General features: G+C 44.3%; 1 protein-coding gene across 1 annotated transcript in view; it reads left to right on the top strand.

Annotated features, from left to right (window-relative positions):
• Positions 1-6,892: 6,892 nt before the first annotated feature.
• Positions 6,893-14,279, top strand: part of LOC121276759 (transmembrane protease serine 9-like) — a 151,782-nt gene continuing 144,395 nt past the window's right edge. Inside the window, exons 1-2 of the mRNA XM_041185305.1 lie at positions 6,893-6,971; positions 10,459-10,527. Coding sequence (XP_041041239.1) covers positions 6,893-6,971; positions 10,459-10,527 — 148 coding nt within the window. The remainder of the gene's footprint in view (positions 6,972-10,458; positions 10,528-14,279) is intronic.

The following is a 14,279-nucleotide window of genomic DNA, read 5'->3' on the forward strand; positions in this document are numbered from 1 at the left end:
AAATTATCCTGGAAAGGTGAATTATCTCAAAAATTTGAACAACAGGTTAAGCAAGCTGTTTCACACTGCTAAGATACACAAGTGGTATTTTCCAATAACAGGTTGCTGCCAGCAGTCCAGAAATGTGTTTTGCCTACCACACAATTGAGCAATTGTGAACAATAGGCTCCCCAAGCTCCTGGTCAATTCAGAAAAGGTGCAAGGCATTGCTATAATAATGCCTTAGCCAATCAGAATTGACTGGCCAATCAATCATCACCATTTTCTTCTGCAGTATAAATTGTTGTGATCATTTGAAATTTGGCATTTTTGTGCTTGTCCTGATGAGTGCAAGATGAAAAGCCTTGGCAACATGTCTCCCTGTTTAGCAACGCTCAAGATGCTCAGCACCATTCAGAACAAAGCTTGATTGGCACCCCATCCACTACCTTAAACATTCACTTCCTCAACCATCAACACCCAGTGACAGCAGTGTTTACCATATACACTATGCACTGAAGCAACTCACCAAGCTTCTTTAACCCATGAACTCTACCATCCGGAAGGATAAGGGCAGCAGATACATGGGAACACGGCTTCCTGCAAGCTTCCTTCCAAGTCACACACCATCCTAACTTGAAACTATATCATTGCTCCTTCACTGTCATTGCATTAAAATCCTGAAACTCCCTTCCTAACAGCATTTTGAGTGTATCTACACCAGATGGACTGCATTCGTTCAAGAAAGTGGTTCACCACCACCTTCATAATAGCAATTAGGGATGGACAACAAATGCTGGCTTATCCATCCCATAAGGAATGTAAAAAAAAGAAGCATAGAGTGCAAAAGCAAACATTTGTGCTGAACTTCAATAAAACACTGATAATGCTTCATAAGAGTATTGTGATTAATTCTGCAAACACACTTTAGGAAGGATGCAAGGCCATGGAGAAGTTAGAGAGATTTGCCAGAATTATATCAGGGGATGCAAGACTTCAGTTATGTGGAGAGACTAAAGAAGCTGGAATTTGTTGCATTTCCTTTTCTTACTGCTGAACACAAACACATCAACCGCTCAAATAGCAATTAGTAAACTCAAATGTGGGTTCTTTGTTCATGAAGTTGAGGTAGCATATGTACAATCTTGGAGAGCTCTTGATAGCACGTCTTACTTGGATAATTACACAAAACAGACAGCGCCTCATATGGCACCTTACATAATTTCCTATCTGGTGATATACAAAGATCAGAGCCACACTTAATTAAAGGTATACCTCAACATCCCCTTTTTTTCTAGCTTAAAATTATCCTATAACAAACAACCAATAACTATTCACATTACAGCAACTCTTATAAAATATAAATTTATAACTTTACAAGATTGTGAGCTTATGAGCCTATGAAGTATTAAGGTAGTTTGCTGCTATGTTCTGATCTGGCCACTGTAAATCTGGGCTGAGATTACTGATTGTTCTCACAATGATTTGTAAATGTAGGAGTGTTGTGCTTTGATTTTGTCTTTGACCTTGTTCTGTGTGCAATAGAATTGCTTGTTGTTTCATAATTAGGAACTTCCCTGTTTTGAGGCTGACTCCATTCTCAACATTGTGTCCTTTGGTGTGAGTACCTCGTAAGAACTTGGTCCAGGACCTATTCTAGCTACCTCAGCTGGATTCCACTTTCCATCAGTGGGACGTAAAATCCGAACTTTCTGCCTAATCCTTAAGCCTGGTAGTTCTTTGCCTGCATGATATTTATGCACATCCTTCACCTTCCCCATACCATATCTCTGAAGCATAGATGGATGTTCACTCAGTAGAGTCATTTGCAACTGTCTGCCAAATATCAGCTCTGCCTGTGAAGGAAACTTACATTTACTGGTGTTTCTGTGAGGTGTAACATGGCCACATGCTAGTCTTGCTTAGCCTGCCGGCATCTGGCGATTAAGGATTTTGCAGAATCACAGAATTGTTGCAGTGCAGAAGGTGGGCATTCGGCCCATTGTGTCTGCACTGGCCAAAGGAACAATTCACTTAGTGCTATTCTCCTGCCTTTTCCCAATAACTCTAAACATCTTTGCTCTTCAAATAACAGTCTAGTTCCCTTTTAAATGTGTCGATTGAACTTGCATCCACCACATACTTGGCAGTGCATTTCACACCTTAACCACTCGCTGCGTGAAAAAGTTTTTGCTCATATCACTTTTGCTTCTTTTGCAAATTACTTTAAATCTGTGCCCTCTCATTCTCAATCCTGTCATGAGTGGGAACAGTTTCTTCCTATCTACTTTGCCCGGACCTCTCATGATTTGGTATGCCTCTATCAAATCTCCTCTCAACATTCTCTTCTCCAAGGAAAGCAGTCTTAACTTCTCCAATCCATCTTCATACCTGAAGATCCTCATCCCTGGAGTCATTCTCATGAATGCTTTCTGCCCTTTCTCCAATGCCTTCACATCCTTCCTAAAGGGTGGTGCCCTGAACTGGGCACAATACTCCAGCTGAGAATGGACCAGTACCTGATATAAGTTCAACATTACCTCCTTGCTCTTGTACTCAATGCCCCTATCAATAAAGCCTAGGATATTGTAGCTTTATTAACTGTTCTCTCAACCCCACTGCTAATGTTAAACTGACTGGCCTGTAGTTGCTGGCCTTATCTTTACACCCTTTTTTGAACAAAGGTGTAACTTTTGCAATTCTCCAGTCCTTTGGCACCACCCCTGCGTCTAAGGAAGACTGAAAAATTATGGCCAGTGCCAATTTTCACTCTCACTCTCCTCAGTAACCTTGGATGCGTCTCATCCAGTCTTAGTGCCTTATCAACTTTAAGTACAGATAGCTTATCAAGTACCTCCTCCTTATCAATTTAACACACTCTTCTTGTGTCTAAATTACCTCCTCTTTCACTATGGCCTGGGTAGCAACTTAATTTAATACCTCAGCCATGCCCTCTGCCTCCATGTGTAAATTCCCTTTTTCGGACCCTAATCAGCCCTACTCTTCTTACTACCCTTTTTCTATTTATATGCCTATAGCAGACTTTAATCAATAAGCAACAGGGAGGTCTGGGTCATGCTTGCAGACAGACCAAAGGTGTTCCACAAAGCAGCCACCCAGTCTGCGTTTGGTCTCTCCAATGTAGAGGAGGCTGCATTGGGAGCAGCGAATGCAGTAGACTAATTTGAGGGAAGTGCAAGTGAAATGCTGCTTCACTTGAAAGGATTGTTTGGGCCCTCGGACGGTGAGGAGGGGGGGAAATAAAGGGGCAGGTGTTGCACCTTCTGTGGTTGAATGGGAAGGTGCCGTGGGAGGGGGTTGAGGTGTAGGGGTGATGGAGGAGTGGGCCAGGGTGTCCCGGAGGGAATGATCCCTGTGGAATGCTGCCAAGTGGGGTGAAGGGAAGATGTGTTTAGTGGTGGCATCATGCTGGAGTTGGCGGAAATGGCGGAGGATGATCCTTTGAATGCTGGTGGGGTGATAAGGGAGGACAAGGGTGACCATATCATGGTTCTGAGAGGGAGAAGAAGGTGTGAGGCAGATGCACGGGAGATGGGTCGGACACGGTTGAGGGCCCTGTCAAACACGGTGGGTGGAAAGCCTCAGTTAAGGAAGAAGGAAGACATGTCAGAGGAACTGCTTTGGAAGTGGCATCATTGGAACAGATGCGACGGAGGCGAAGGAACTGAGAGAATAGGATGGGGTCCTTACAGGAAGCAGGGTGTGAGGAGCTGTAGTTGAGGTAGCTGTGGGAGTCGGTGAGCTTGTAATGAATATTGGTTGATAGTCTATCACCAGAAATTGAGACAGAGAGGTCAAGGAAGGGAAGGGAAGTGTCAGTGATGGACCATGTGAAAGTGATGGAGGGGTGGAAATTGGAAGAAAAGTTAATAAGTTTTTCCAGATCCAGACGAGAGCATGAAGCGGCACCGAAGCAGTCATCGATGTACCGGAGAAAGAGTTGTGGTGGGGGGGTGGGGGGGCGCCTGAGTAGGACTGGAACAAGGAATGTTCCACATGTCCCATAAAGAGACAGGCATAACTGGGGCCCATGTGGGTACCCTTGGCCACACCTTTTATTTGGAGTAAGTGAGATGAGTTTAAGGAGAAGTTGTTCAATGAGAGAACAAGTTCAGCCAGACAGAGGAGAGTAGTGGTGGATGGGGATTGTTCGGGCCTCTGTTCAAGGAAGAAGCGGAGAGCCCTCAGACCATCCTGGTGGGGGATGGAGGTGCAGAGGGATTGGACGTCCATGGTGAAGAGGAGGCAGTTGGGGCCAGGGAACTGGAAATTGTTGATATGATGTAGAGCATCAGAGGAATCGCAGATATAGGTGGACAAGGGGAGAGAGAATGGAGTTAAGATAGCAAGAAATGAGTTCCGTAAGGCAGGAACAGGCTGACACAATCGGTCTGCCGAGCCAGTCCTGTTTGTGGATTTTGGGGAGGTTGGGAGATTATGAGGTTGGAAGCTGTGGATGCAAGATCTCCAGAGGAGATGAGGTCAGTTACAGTCCTGGAAACAATGGCTTGATGTTCAGTGGTAGGGTCATGGTCCAGGGGGAGGTAGGAGGAAGTGTCTGCAAGTTAGCGCTCAGCCTCTGTGAGGTAGAGGTCAGAACACCAGACAACAACAGCACCACCCTTGTCAGCAGGTTTGATGACAATGTCAGAGTTGGACCTGAGAGAGCGGAGTGTGGAGAAGGAGACATGTTAGAGTGGGTGAGAGGAGCAGAGATATTGAGACGGCCTATATCACGCTGACAGTTCTCAGTGAAAAGATCAAGAGCAAGTGAGAGGCCAGAGGGAGGGGTCCAGGTGGAGGGAGAATATTGGAGGTGGGTAAAAGGATTTGTTGAACAGAGGAAGGACTCCTGCCCAAAGAAGTGAGCACGGAGATGAAGGCGGCGGAAGAAGAGTTCAGCATTGTACCGAGCCCAGAATTCATTGAGATGAGGGTGCAAGGGTATGAAACTGAATCCTTTGTTGAGCTCTGAACATTCAGCATCAGAGAGGGGAAGGCCAGGAAGAATGGTGAATACATGGCTGGGATTAGAAGAAGGGATAGGGTCAGAGGGACGGGCAGGGGTGGAGGGTCCTGGATGGGCATTGGTGTCGTTGAATTGTTGGAGCTTGCATTCCTTAGCACCTTAACGTCTCACTTCCTCCAAATAAAAGGTGTGGCCATGGGTACCTGCATGGGCCCTAGTTACGCCTGTCTCTTTATGGGGTACGTGGAACATTCCTTGTTCCAGTCCTATTGAGGGCCCCTCCCACAACTCTTTCTCTGGTAAATCGATGATTGCTTTGGTGCCACTTCATGCTCTCATCAGGCCATGGAAAAATTTGTTAATTTTGCTTCCAGTTTCCACCCCTCCATTATTTTCACATGGTCCATCACTGACACTTCCCTTCCCTTCCTTGACCTCTCTGTCTCAATTTCTGGGGATAGACTATCCACCAATATTCATTACAAGCTAACCGACTCCCACAGCTACCTCGACTACAGCTCCTCACACCCTACTTCCTGTAAGGACTCCATCCCATTCTCTCAGTTCTTTCGCCTCCATCACATCTGTTCTGATGATGCCACTTTCAAAAGCAGTTCCTCTGACATGTCTTCCTTCTTCCTTAACCAAGGTTTTCCACCCACAGTGGTTGACAGGGCCTTCAACCGTGTCCGGCCCATCTCCCGTGCATCCGCCCTCACACCTTCCTCTCCCTCCCAGAACCATGATAGGGTCCCCCGACATCACCCCACCAGCCTTCGCATTCAAAGGATTATCCTCTGCCATTTCCGCCAACTCCATCATGATGCCACCACCAAACACATCTTCCCTTCACCCCACCTGTCGACATTCCATAGGGACCATTCCCTCTGGGACCATTCCCCCGGGACACCCTGGTCCACTCCTCCATCACCCCCTACACCTCAACCCCCTCCCACGGCACCTTCCCATGCAACCGCAGAAGGTGCAACACCTGCCCTATTACTTCCCCCCTCCTCACCGTCCGAGGGCCCAAACAATCCTTTCAAGTGAAGAAGCACTTCACTTGCAGTTCCCTCAATTTAGTCTACTGCATTCGCTGCTCCCAATGTGGTCTCCTCTACATTGGAGAGACCAAACGCAGACTGGGTGACTGCTTTGCAGAACACCTTCGGTCTGTCCGCAAGCATGACAGCACACCACCCTGTTCTCATGCCCACATGTTCGTCCTTGACCTGCTGCAATACTTCAGTGAAGCTCAACACAAACTGAAGGAACAGCACCTCATCTTCCGATTAGGCACTTTACAGCCTTCCGACCTTAACATTGAGTTCAACAACTTCAGATCATGAGCTCTCTCCTCCATCCTCATCCCTTTTTGATCCCCTTTTTTCTAATAATTATTATATATTTTTTAATATATATATTTTTCTTTTCCCACCTATTTCTATTATTATTTAAAAAACTTATTTCCATTCATTGTTTTATCCCCACCTTTTAGCCTATTTCGATCCCCTCCCCTCACCCCATCCCACTAGGGCTATCTGTCACTTTCTCATCCTGCTTTCTACCCTTAGCACAACCTTTAGCTAATATCACCACCATCAACATCCTTTTCATCTTTTGTTTATGACATTTTGGCAATCTCTCCTTTGCCTCCACCTATCATTGGCCCTCTATCCAGCTTCACCTTAAACAGCCTATATTTCACCACATTTTTATTCCTCTTTAGTTCTGATGAAGAGTCATACGGACTCGAAACGTTAACTCTTCTTCTCCACAGATACTGTCAGGCCTGCTGAGTTTTTCCAGCTATTTTTGTTTTTGGCTCAACTTACATGCAATGGTTACGCTGGAGATATCCTGTAAGTGAGGTAAGACTGGAAATTTAGGATAAGAATCTCTCACGACTAGGAAATCATCATCATGGACATGAAAAAGGTCAGTGGCAATCCTGGGCCACAGGTGTGCAAGAATTTCGTGGTGGTAATGGTTCCCTGTGTTGGTTGGTCATATGTTCTTGAACTGTCTTGCCCTCCTTGACAGTTGTCACAATGTCACTGCTAATCCCTGACCAATACATTTTTTCTCATGCTAGCCTTCTAGTATGGTCTATGCCCATTTGTGTTTGGTGTAACTATTGCAACATATCCATTCACAGTGATTTAGAAATGATAATCTGTTTTCTATTTTACTTGGATGACTACACACTGTGGACTACTTATCATCTTTTCTATCTGGTGATGTACAAAGATCATTGTCATGCCTACTTAAAGGTGTATCAATGCAGGATTGTTCTCCTTAGAGCAGAGAAGGTTAAGTAGAGAATTGGTAGAGATGTTCAAAATTATGAAGGATTTGAAAGAGTAAATAAGGATAAACCATTTTAGTAGTAGAGTGGTCAGTGATCATAGGGCATATAATTAAGCCGATTGGCAAAAAGAACTGGAGATTAAATGAGGAAAAATGATAAATTTGCATCCAGTTATTCTGATCTGGAAAGCATTGCATGAAAGGGTTGTGAAAACAAATTCACAAGTGATTTTTGAAAAGGAACTGGATAAATACTTGAATGGAAATAATTTATAGAACCGTGAGGAAAGAGCAGGGGAGTGAGACTAATTGGACAGTTCTTTCAAAGAGCCGGCAAAAACAGATTGGGATGAATGCCTTGGTACTGTGCTGTATTATTCTATTATTCTAAGCTTCAGATACATAGTTCAACATATCTTCCTCATTTCTGACAGATCACTGCTTTAATTGAGGCTTGTCCTATGCAATTTTTCTCTTCTGAGTCCTGAAAACTGAAGGCTTTTGCCTCTCTCACTCTTCTCTAGCAAATCCTGGAGCCTGACTCAGATCTGCCAGTGTTAACTAAGACAAGCTGGCACACACTGGCTGCCAAAAGGAAAAAAAATTGCTTCCTTTTCCAGTAAGGATTGTCACAATGTGATCAGTATAAGAGTTCACAAAGATTACCATATCTTCTTGTTTAATATTGCAATTTGAAGATTCTCCATAGGCAGGATTTTTCGACAGGAAGGGATCGCTGTTGATGCCTGCAGCCCCGCAGCCAATTAACTCCCTGTTAACTGTCTGGAGGCAGGACTTCTATCCCTCATTTGAGAGTGTCCTGCCTCAGAAAGCTTTCAGCCGGGCAGCTCTGTAGTCCCAGCAGTGTCCTTGGGAGTGAAGTGGAAAGGCTGGGTGAGGGCAAGAGAGCACTCTGGCAGGAAGGCAGACCTTGGAGTGACAACCCAATTAGGAAAGGGGGCCTCTAAAAGAGGTGCCCCTCTCCCTTTTCTGCCTGGCATCCCACCATCCCTGACCTCCTCCCACCAGCCACAAAATTACAACCGGGTAGGAAATTGCCATTAATTGGCTACTTTGAAGGTAGCCTGACCATCCTACTCCTCACCCCTGCAGACAGAATGGAGGCAGATATGGCGCTGACAGGAAGGCCATTGGGTGAATCTTACGGGCTCCCAGGTTTCAAACCCACTGACAGGGCCCCTTTAGTTTCTACTCCACAAGTAATAAACTCTATTTTTTTTCATGGGGCATGGGGCTTGCTGTCAAGGCTAGCATTTGTTGCCCATCTCTAATTCCCCTTTTAGAGGGTGAGACTTTTTAAAAATTCATTTACAGGATGTGTGCATTGCTGGCTAGGCCAGCATTTATCGTCCATCCCTAATTGCCCTTGAGAAGATGGTGGTGAGCTGCCTTCTTGAACTGTTGCGGTCCATGTGGTGTAGGTACACCCACAGTGCTGTTAGGAAGGGAGTTCCAGGATTTTGACCCAGCGACCGTGAAGGAACGGCGATATATTTCCAAGTCAGGATGGTGAGTGACTTGGAGGAGAACTTGCAGGCGGTGGTGTTCCCATCTATCTGCTGCCCTTGTCCTTCTAGATGGTAGCGGTCGTGGGCTTGGAAGATGCTGTCTAAGGAGCTTGGTGAATTCCTGTAGTGAATCTTGTACATGGTACACACTGCTGATCGGTGGTGGAGAAAGTGAATGTTTATGGAAGGGGTGCCTATCAAGTGGGCTGCTTTGTCCTGGATGGTGTCAAGTTTCTAGAATGTTGTTGGAGCTGCACTCATCCAGACAAGTGGCGAGTATTCCATCACACTCCTGACTTGTGCTTTGTAGATGGTGGACAGGTTATGGGGAGTCAGGAGGTGAGTTACTCACCGCAGGGTTCCTAGCCTCTGACCTACTTTTGTAGCCACAGTATTTATACAGCTAGTCCAGTTCAGCTGCCTTCTGGAACTGCTGCAGTTCACATGGTGTAGATACACCCACTGTGCTATTAGAGAGGGACTTTCAGATTTTTGACCCAATAACGATGAAGGAATGGTGAATTTCCACCCCCCCCCCCCCCACCCCAATATTTCCAAGTCAGGATGGTGTGTGACTTGGAGAGGAAATTGCAGGTGGTGGTGGTGTTCCCATGCATCTGCTGTCCTTGCCCTTCTAGGTGGTAGAGTTCGCAGCTTTTGAATTTTCAATCGAATGAACCTTGGCAATTTGTTGCTGTGCATCATGTAGATGGCACACACTGCGGCCACTGTGCATCAGTGGTAGAGGGAGTGAAAATTTAAGTTGGTGGGATAGGGCCGCTTTGTTCTAGATGATGTTGAACTTCTTGACAATTGGAGCTGCACTCAGCCAAGCAAGCGAAGAGTGTTCCATTACACTCCTGAATTGTGCCTTGTAGATAATGGACAAACTTTGGGGAGTCAGAGGTGAGTTACATGTTGCAGACATCTAAGTCTCTGCCCTGCTCTTTTAGCTGCAATATTTGTAAGGCTAGTCCAGTTAAGTTTCAGATCAAAGGTAAGCCCAAGGATGTTGATGGTGGGGAATTCAACGAAGGCAATACCATTGAACAGCAAGGGGAAATGATTAGATTCTCTCTTGTTGGAGATCATTGCCTGGCAATTTGTGGCATGAATGTCACTTTCCACTTATCAACCCAAACATGTCAAGTTGCAATAAGTTTTAAATCTTAAAGCATATTCGGATTGTATTTTCTTAAATAAACATTTTTTTTCCTTCATTCTTGTTAATGCTGTAAAGTCAATGCCAAGGTCTAAGGGACTTGATTTGTGTGTTCTTATTCAATTGGTCTGTCAAATGAGACAATAAACTAAGTGCCTGCTGGCCTTCTCTAGGGGGAGCAAGGGAGTTATCTCTCAACCAGCAATACTATAACAATTTATCTGGCCATTTATCTCATTTCTATTTATGAAAGCATGCTGCGCATAATTTGGCTGCTACATTTCCTTACATCACAATAATTGCTACACATCAAAATTAATTGGTTGTGAGGTGGTTCAGGACATTCTGAGGCCATGAAAGGCTCTATATAAATGCAAATTCCTTTTATAAAAGAAAGAAAGCTTTTCTCCTTCTGCTTCACTTCTCTGTTGTTTGTTGCCAGTACAGTTGCAATAATCTTGTTCAAACACAATCTCTTTACCTTCCAGGCAATTTAGCAAAGCCAACTTCAGAATATCCACACCATGGGACAACAAACAAGACTTCAGTAAATGGAAGTAAGTTGAAACTGTTCATTAGTAATTTAATTTGGGGCAGAATACAAACTATTTATTCATCATCCCTGTGCTCACTGACTGCATTAGTTCCTGGTCCACCAACACCTTGATTTTGAAACTTTCACCCTGGTGTCCAAATCCCTCCATGACCTCACCCCACTCTGTGTCTGTAATCTCTTCTAGCCCTACAATCCCCAGAGAACTGTGCACTCCTCCAACTCCGGCCTCTTGTGCATTCCCACTTCCGATGCTGCACCACTGGTGGCACCGCCTTCAGCTATTTAGGCCCTAAATTCTGGAATTCCTTCCAAATAACATTGTATCTTTCTAACTCATTCTCCTATTTGAAGGTGCGCGTTAAAATCTACCTCTTTTCCAAGCTTTTTGTCACCTGTACTAATGGATACCTGCCTTTGCCTCAATTTCAATTTGTGTCTGATTACACATCTGTGAAGCACCTTGGGATAAAGACATTATATGAGTGCATGTTCACATTGTTTATGAAAACTATGTAACTACTTTCCACATTGACCCTTTGCCTATGATTCGTGCTAACTCAGTCAGACTCCCACATGAATAACAGTCACTTGCCCACAGTACAACAGAGCGACAAGCACCATGAAACTCAATGGACGTAACATCTTCAGAGAGGAGTGGAGAAAACTGTGGAGATAAAATAGTGAGATAAAGAATACAGTCTCTCAAACACTGCTAAACCTTCAAGAAAAGAAAGCATGGATTGGGAAAAGGCTATTGGTCCATCAAGCTTGTACTTTTCATAGAATCATAGAATGGTTCCAACACAGAAGGAGGCCAATTGGCCCATCATGTCTGTGCCAGCTTTCTGAGCAATTCACCTAGTCTTACCCTCCCTTTCCCCATAGCCCGGCAAAATTTTTCAGTCCAGCTAATTATCTAAACCTCTTTTGAAATCTTTGATTGAATCTGCCTCCAACATACTCTAAAGACTGTGCATCCCGGATCCTAACCACTTACACTTTGTAAAAGATTTTCTGCATGTCGCTATTGATTCTTCTTCACCTTAAATCAGTATCCTCTGATTATCAATCCTTCCGCCAATAAGAACAGTTTCTTCCTATAAACTTTGTCCAGACCGCTCATGATTTTGAACACCTCTATGAAATTTCCTTCGAGAACAGATCTAGCTTACCCAATCTATCCAAGCAAACTGAAGTTCCTCATCCTTGGAACCATGCTCGTGAATGTATTCAGCACCTCTCCAATGCCTTCATATCCTTCCTAAAGTCTGGTGTCCAGAACCAGATATAATACTCCAGTTAGGCCCAAACTAATGTTTGATACAAGTTTATCATAACTTCCTTGCTTTTGTACTCTATAAAATCTAGCATCCCATATGGTTTATTTTCTAAGCCTGCCCTGCCACCTTCAATGATTTGTGCACAAAAACTCCCAGGTCTTTTACTCCAATGCCATGTTAAGAATTATACACTTTATTCTATATTGCCTTCCCTCATTCTTCCTATCCAAATGTATCACTTCACACTTCCCTGCATTAAATTGAATCTTCCACCTGCCTGCCAATCCATCAGCCAATGTACTCTTGATGTCTAACTCCAGGATCCTCACAATTTACAATACTTCCAAGTTCTGTGTCATCCTCAGGGTAATGAAATTTTGCCCTGCACACCAAAGTCTAAGTTATTAATATAGATCAAGAAAAGCAGTGGTCCTTTTATGGATCCCTGGGGAACCCTACTATATAACCTGCCTCCAGTCTAAAGAAAGAACCATTCACCACTACTCTCTGTTTCCTGTCCCTCAGCCAACTTCATATCCATGCTGCCATAGTCCATTTTATTCCATGGGTTTTAACTTTGCTGATAAGCCTGTTATATGGTACTTTATCAAATGCCTTTCGGAATCCATGTACACCATGTCCACCACATTACCTTCATCAATGTTCTCTGTCACCTCACCAAAAAACTCAATCAAGTTAGTTAAACAAAATTTTTCCTTAACAAAGCCATAATCAATTGATCCACATTTGTCCAAGTGACTATTAATTTTGTCCCAGATTATTGTTTCTAAAAGCTTTCCCACCAGCAACGATAAACTGACTGGCCTGTGATTTCTGGGCCTATCCTTACATCCTTTTTTGAACAAGGGTGTAAATTTTTCAATTCTCCAGCTCTCTGGCACCACCCATGTATTCAAAGAGGATTGGAAGATTATGGCCAGTGTCTCTGCGTCCAATCTGCTCCTAGTGACTTATCAACTTTAAGTGCAGGCAACCTTTCTAATTAGCTCCTCTTTTATCAATTTTTAGTTCACCCAGTGTCTCAATCACATTCTATATCACTTTGGCATGGTGGTAGCATCTTCTGCCTTGATAAAGACGATACAAAGTTCTCATTTAGAACATCAGCAAATCCCTTTGCCTCAATGTGTGAACATCCTTTTTAGCCCCTGATCAGCCCCGCTCCTCCTTTCATTACCTTTTTACTATTTATACGTTTATAGAATTGGATTTCCTTTTATGTTAGGGGAGATGGTGGCATACTGGTACCATCACTGGACCAGTAATCCAGAGGCCAAGGGGACTTGAGTTCAAATCCATGACAGGTGTTTGAATTTAATTGAATAAAAATCTGGAATTAAGAGTCTAATGATGACCATTTTTGATTGTTGTATGCCTGACTCCAGGCCCAAAGCAATGTGGTTGACTCTTACATGCTCTCTGAAATGGTTTAGCAAGCCGTTCAGTTGTATCAAACCACTCTGAAGTCTATGAGGAATGAAACTGGATGGACCATTCAGCATCGACCTAGGCATCGGAAATGACAACAGCAAACTCAGCCCTGTTAACCCTGCAAAGTCCGCCTTACTAACATCTGGGGGCCTTGTGCCAAAATTGGGAGAGCTGTCTCACAGACTAGGCAAGCAACAGCCTGACATAGTCATACTCACGGAATCATACTTTACAGACAATGTCCCAGACACCACCATCACCATCCCTTGGTATCACAGTGGTTTACAGTCGGGAGGGAGTTGCCCTGGGAGTCAACAACATCGACTCCGGACCTCATGAAGTCTCATGGCATCAGGTCAAACATGGGCAAGGAAACCTCTTGCTGATTACAACCTACTACCACTCCCCTCAGCTAATGAATCAGCGTTCCTCCATGGTGAACACCACTTGGAGGAAGCACTGAGGGTGACAAGGGCGCAGAATGTACTCGGGGTGGGGGACTTCAATGTCCATCACCAAGAGTGGCTTGGTAGCACCACTGCTGACTGAGCTGGCCGAGTCCTAAAGGACATAACTGTTAGCCTATGTCAGCGGCAAATGGTGAGGGAACCAACCAGAGAGAAAAAGATACTTTTTATTTTATTCATTGGATGTGGGCATAACTGGCCAGGCCAGCATTTATTACCCATCCTTAGTTCAGAGGGCATTTAAGAGTCAACCACATCTGGAGTCACATGTAGGCTAGACCAGGTAAGGACAGCAGGTTTCCTTCACTAAAGGACATTAGTGAACCAGATGGGTTTTTACAACAATTGACAATGGTTTCGTGGTCATCATTAGACTAGTAATTCCAGATTTTTATTGAATTCAAATTCCACCATCTGCTTGGATTCAAGCCCAGGTCCCCAGATCATTACCCTGGGTCTCTGATTATGAGTTCAGCAACAATACCACTACGCCATCGCCTCCACCTTGACTGCATCCTCACCAGGTGCATCTGTCCATGACAGTATTGGTATGA

This window comes from Carcharodon carcharias, chromosome 4 (assembly GCF_017639515.1).
Source record: "Carcharodon carcharias isolate sCarCar2 chromosome 4, sCarCar2.pri, whole genome shotgun sequence".
NCBI classification, from domain to species: domain Eukaryota; kingdom Metazoa; phylum Chordata; class Chondrichthyes; order Lamniformes; family Lamnidae; genus Carcharodon; species Carcharodon carcharias.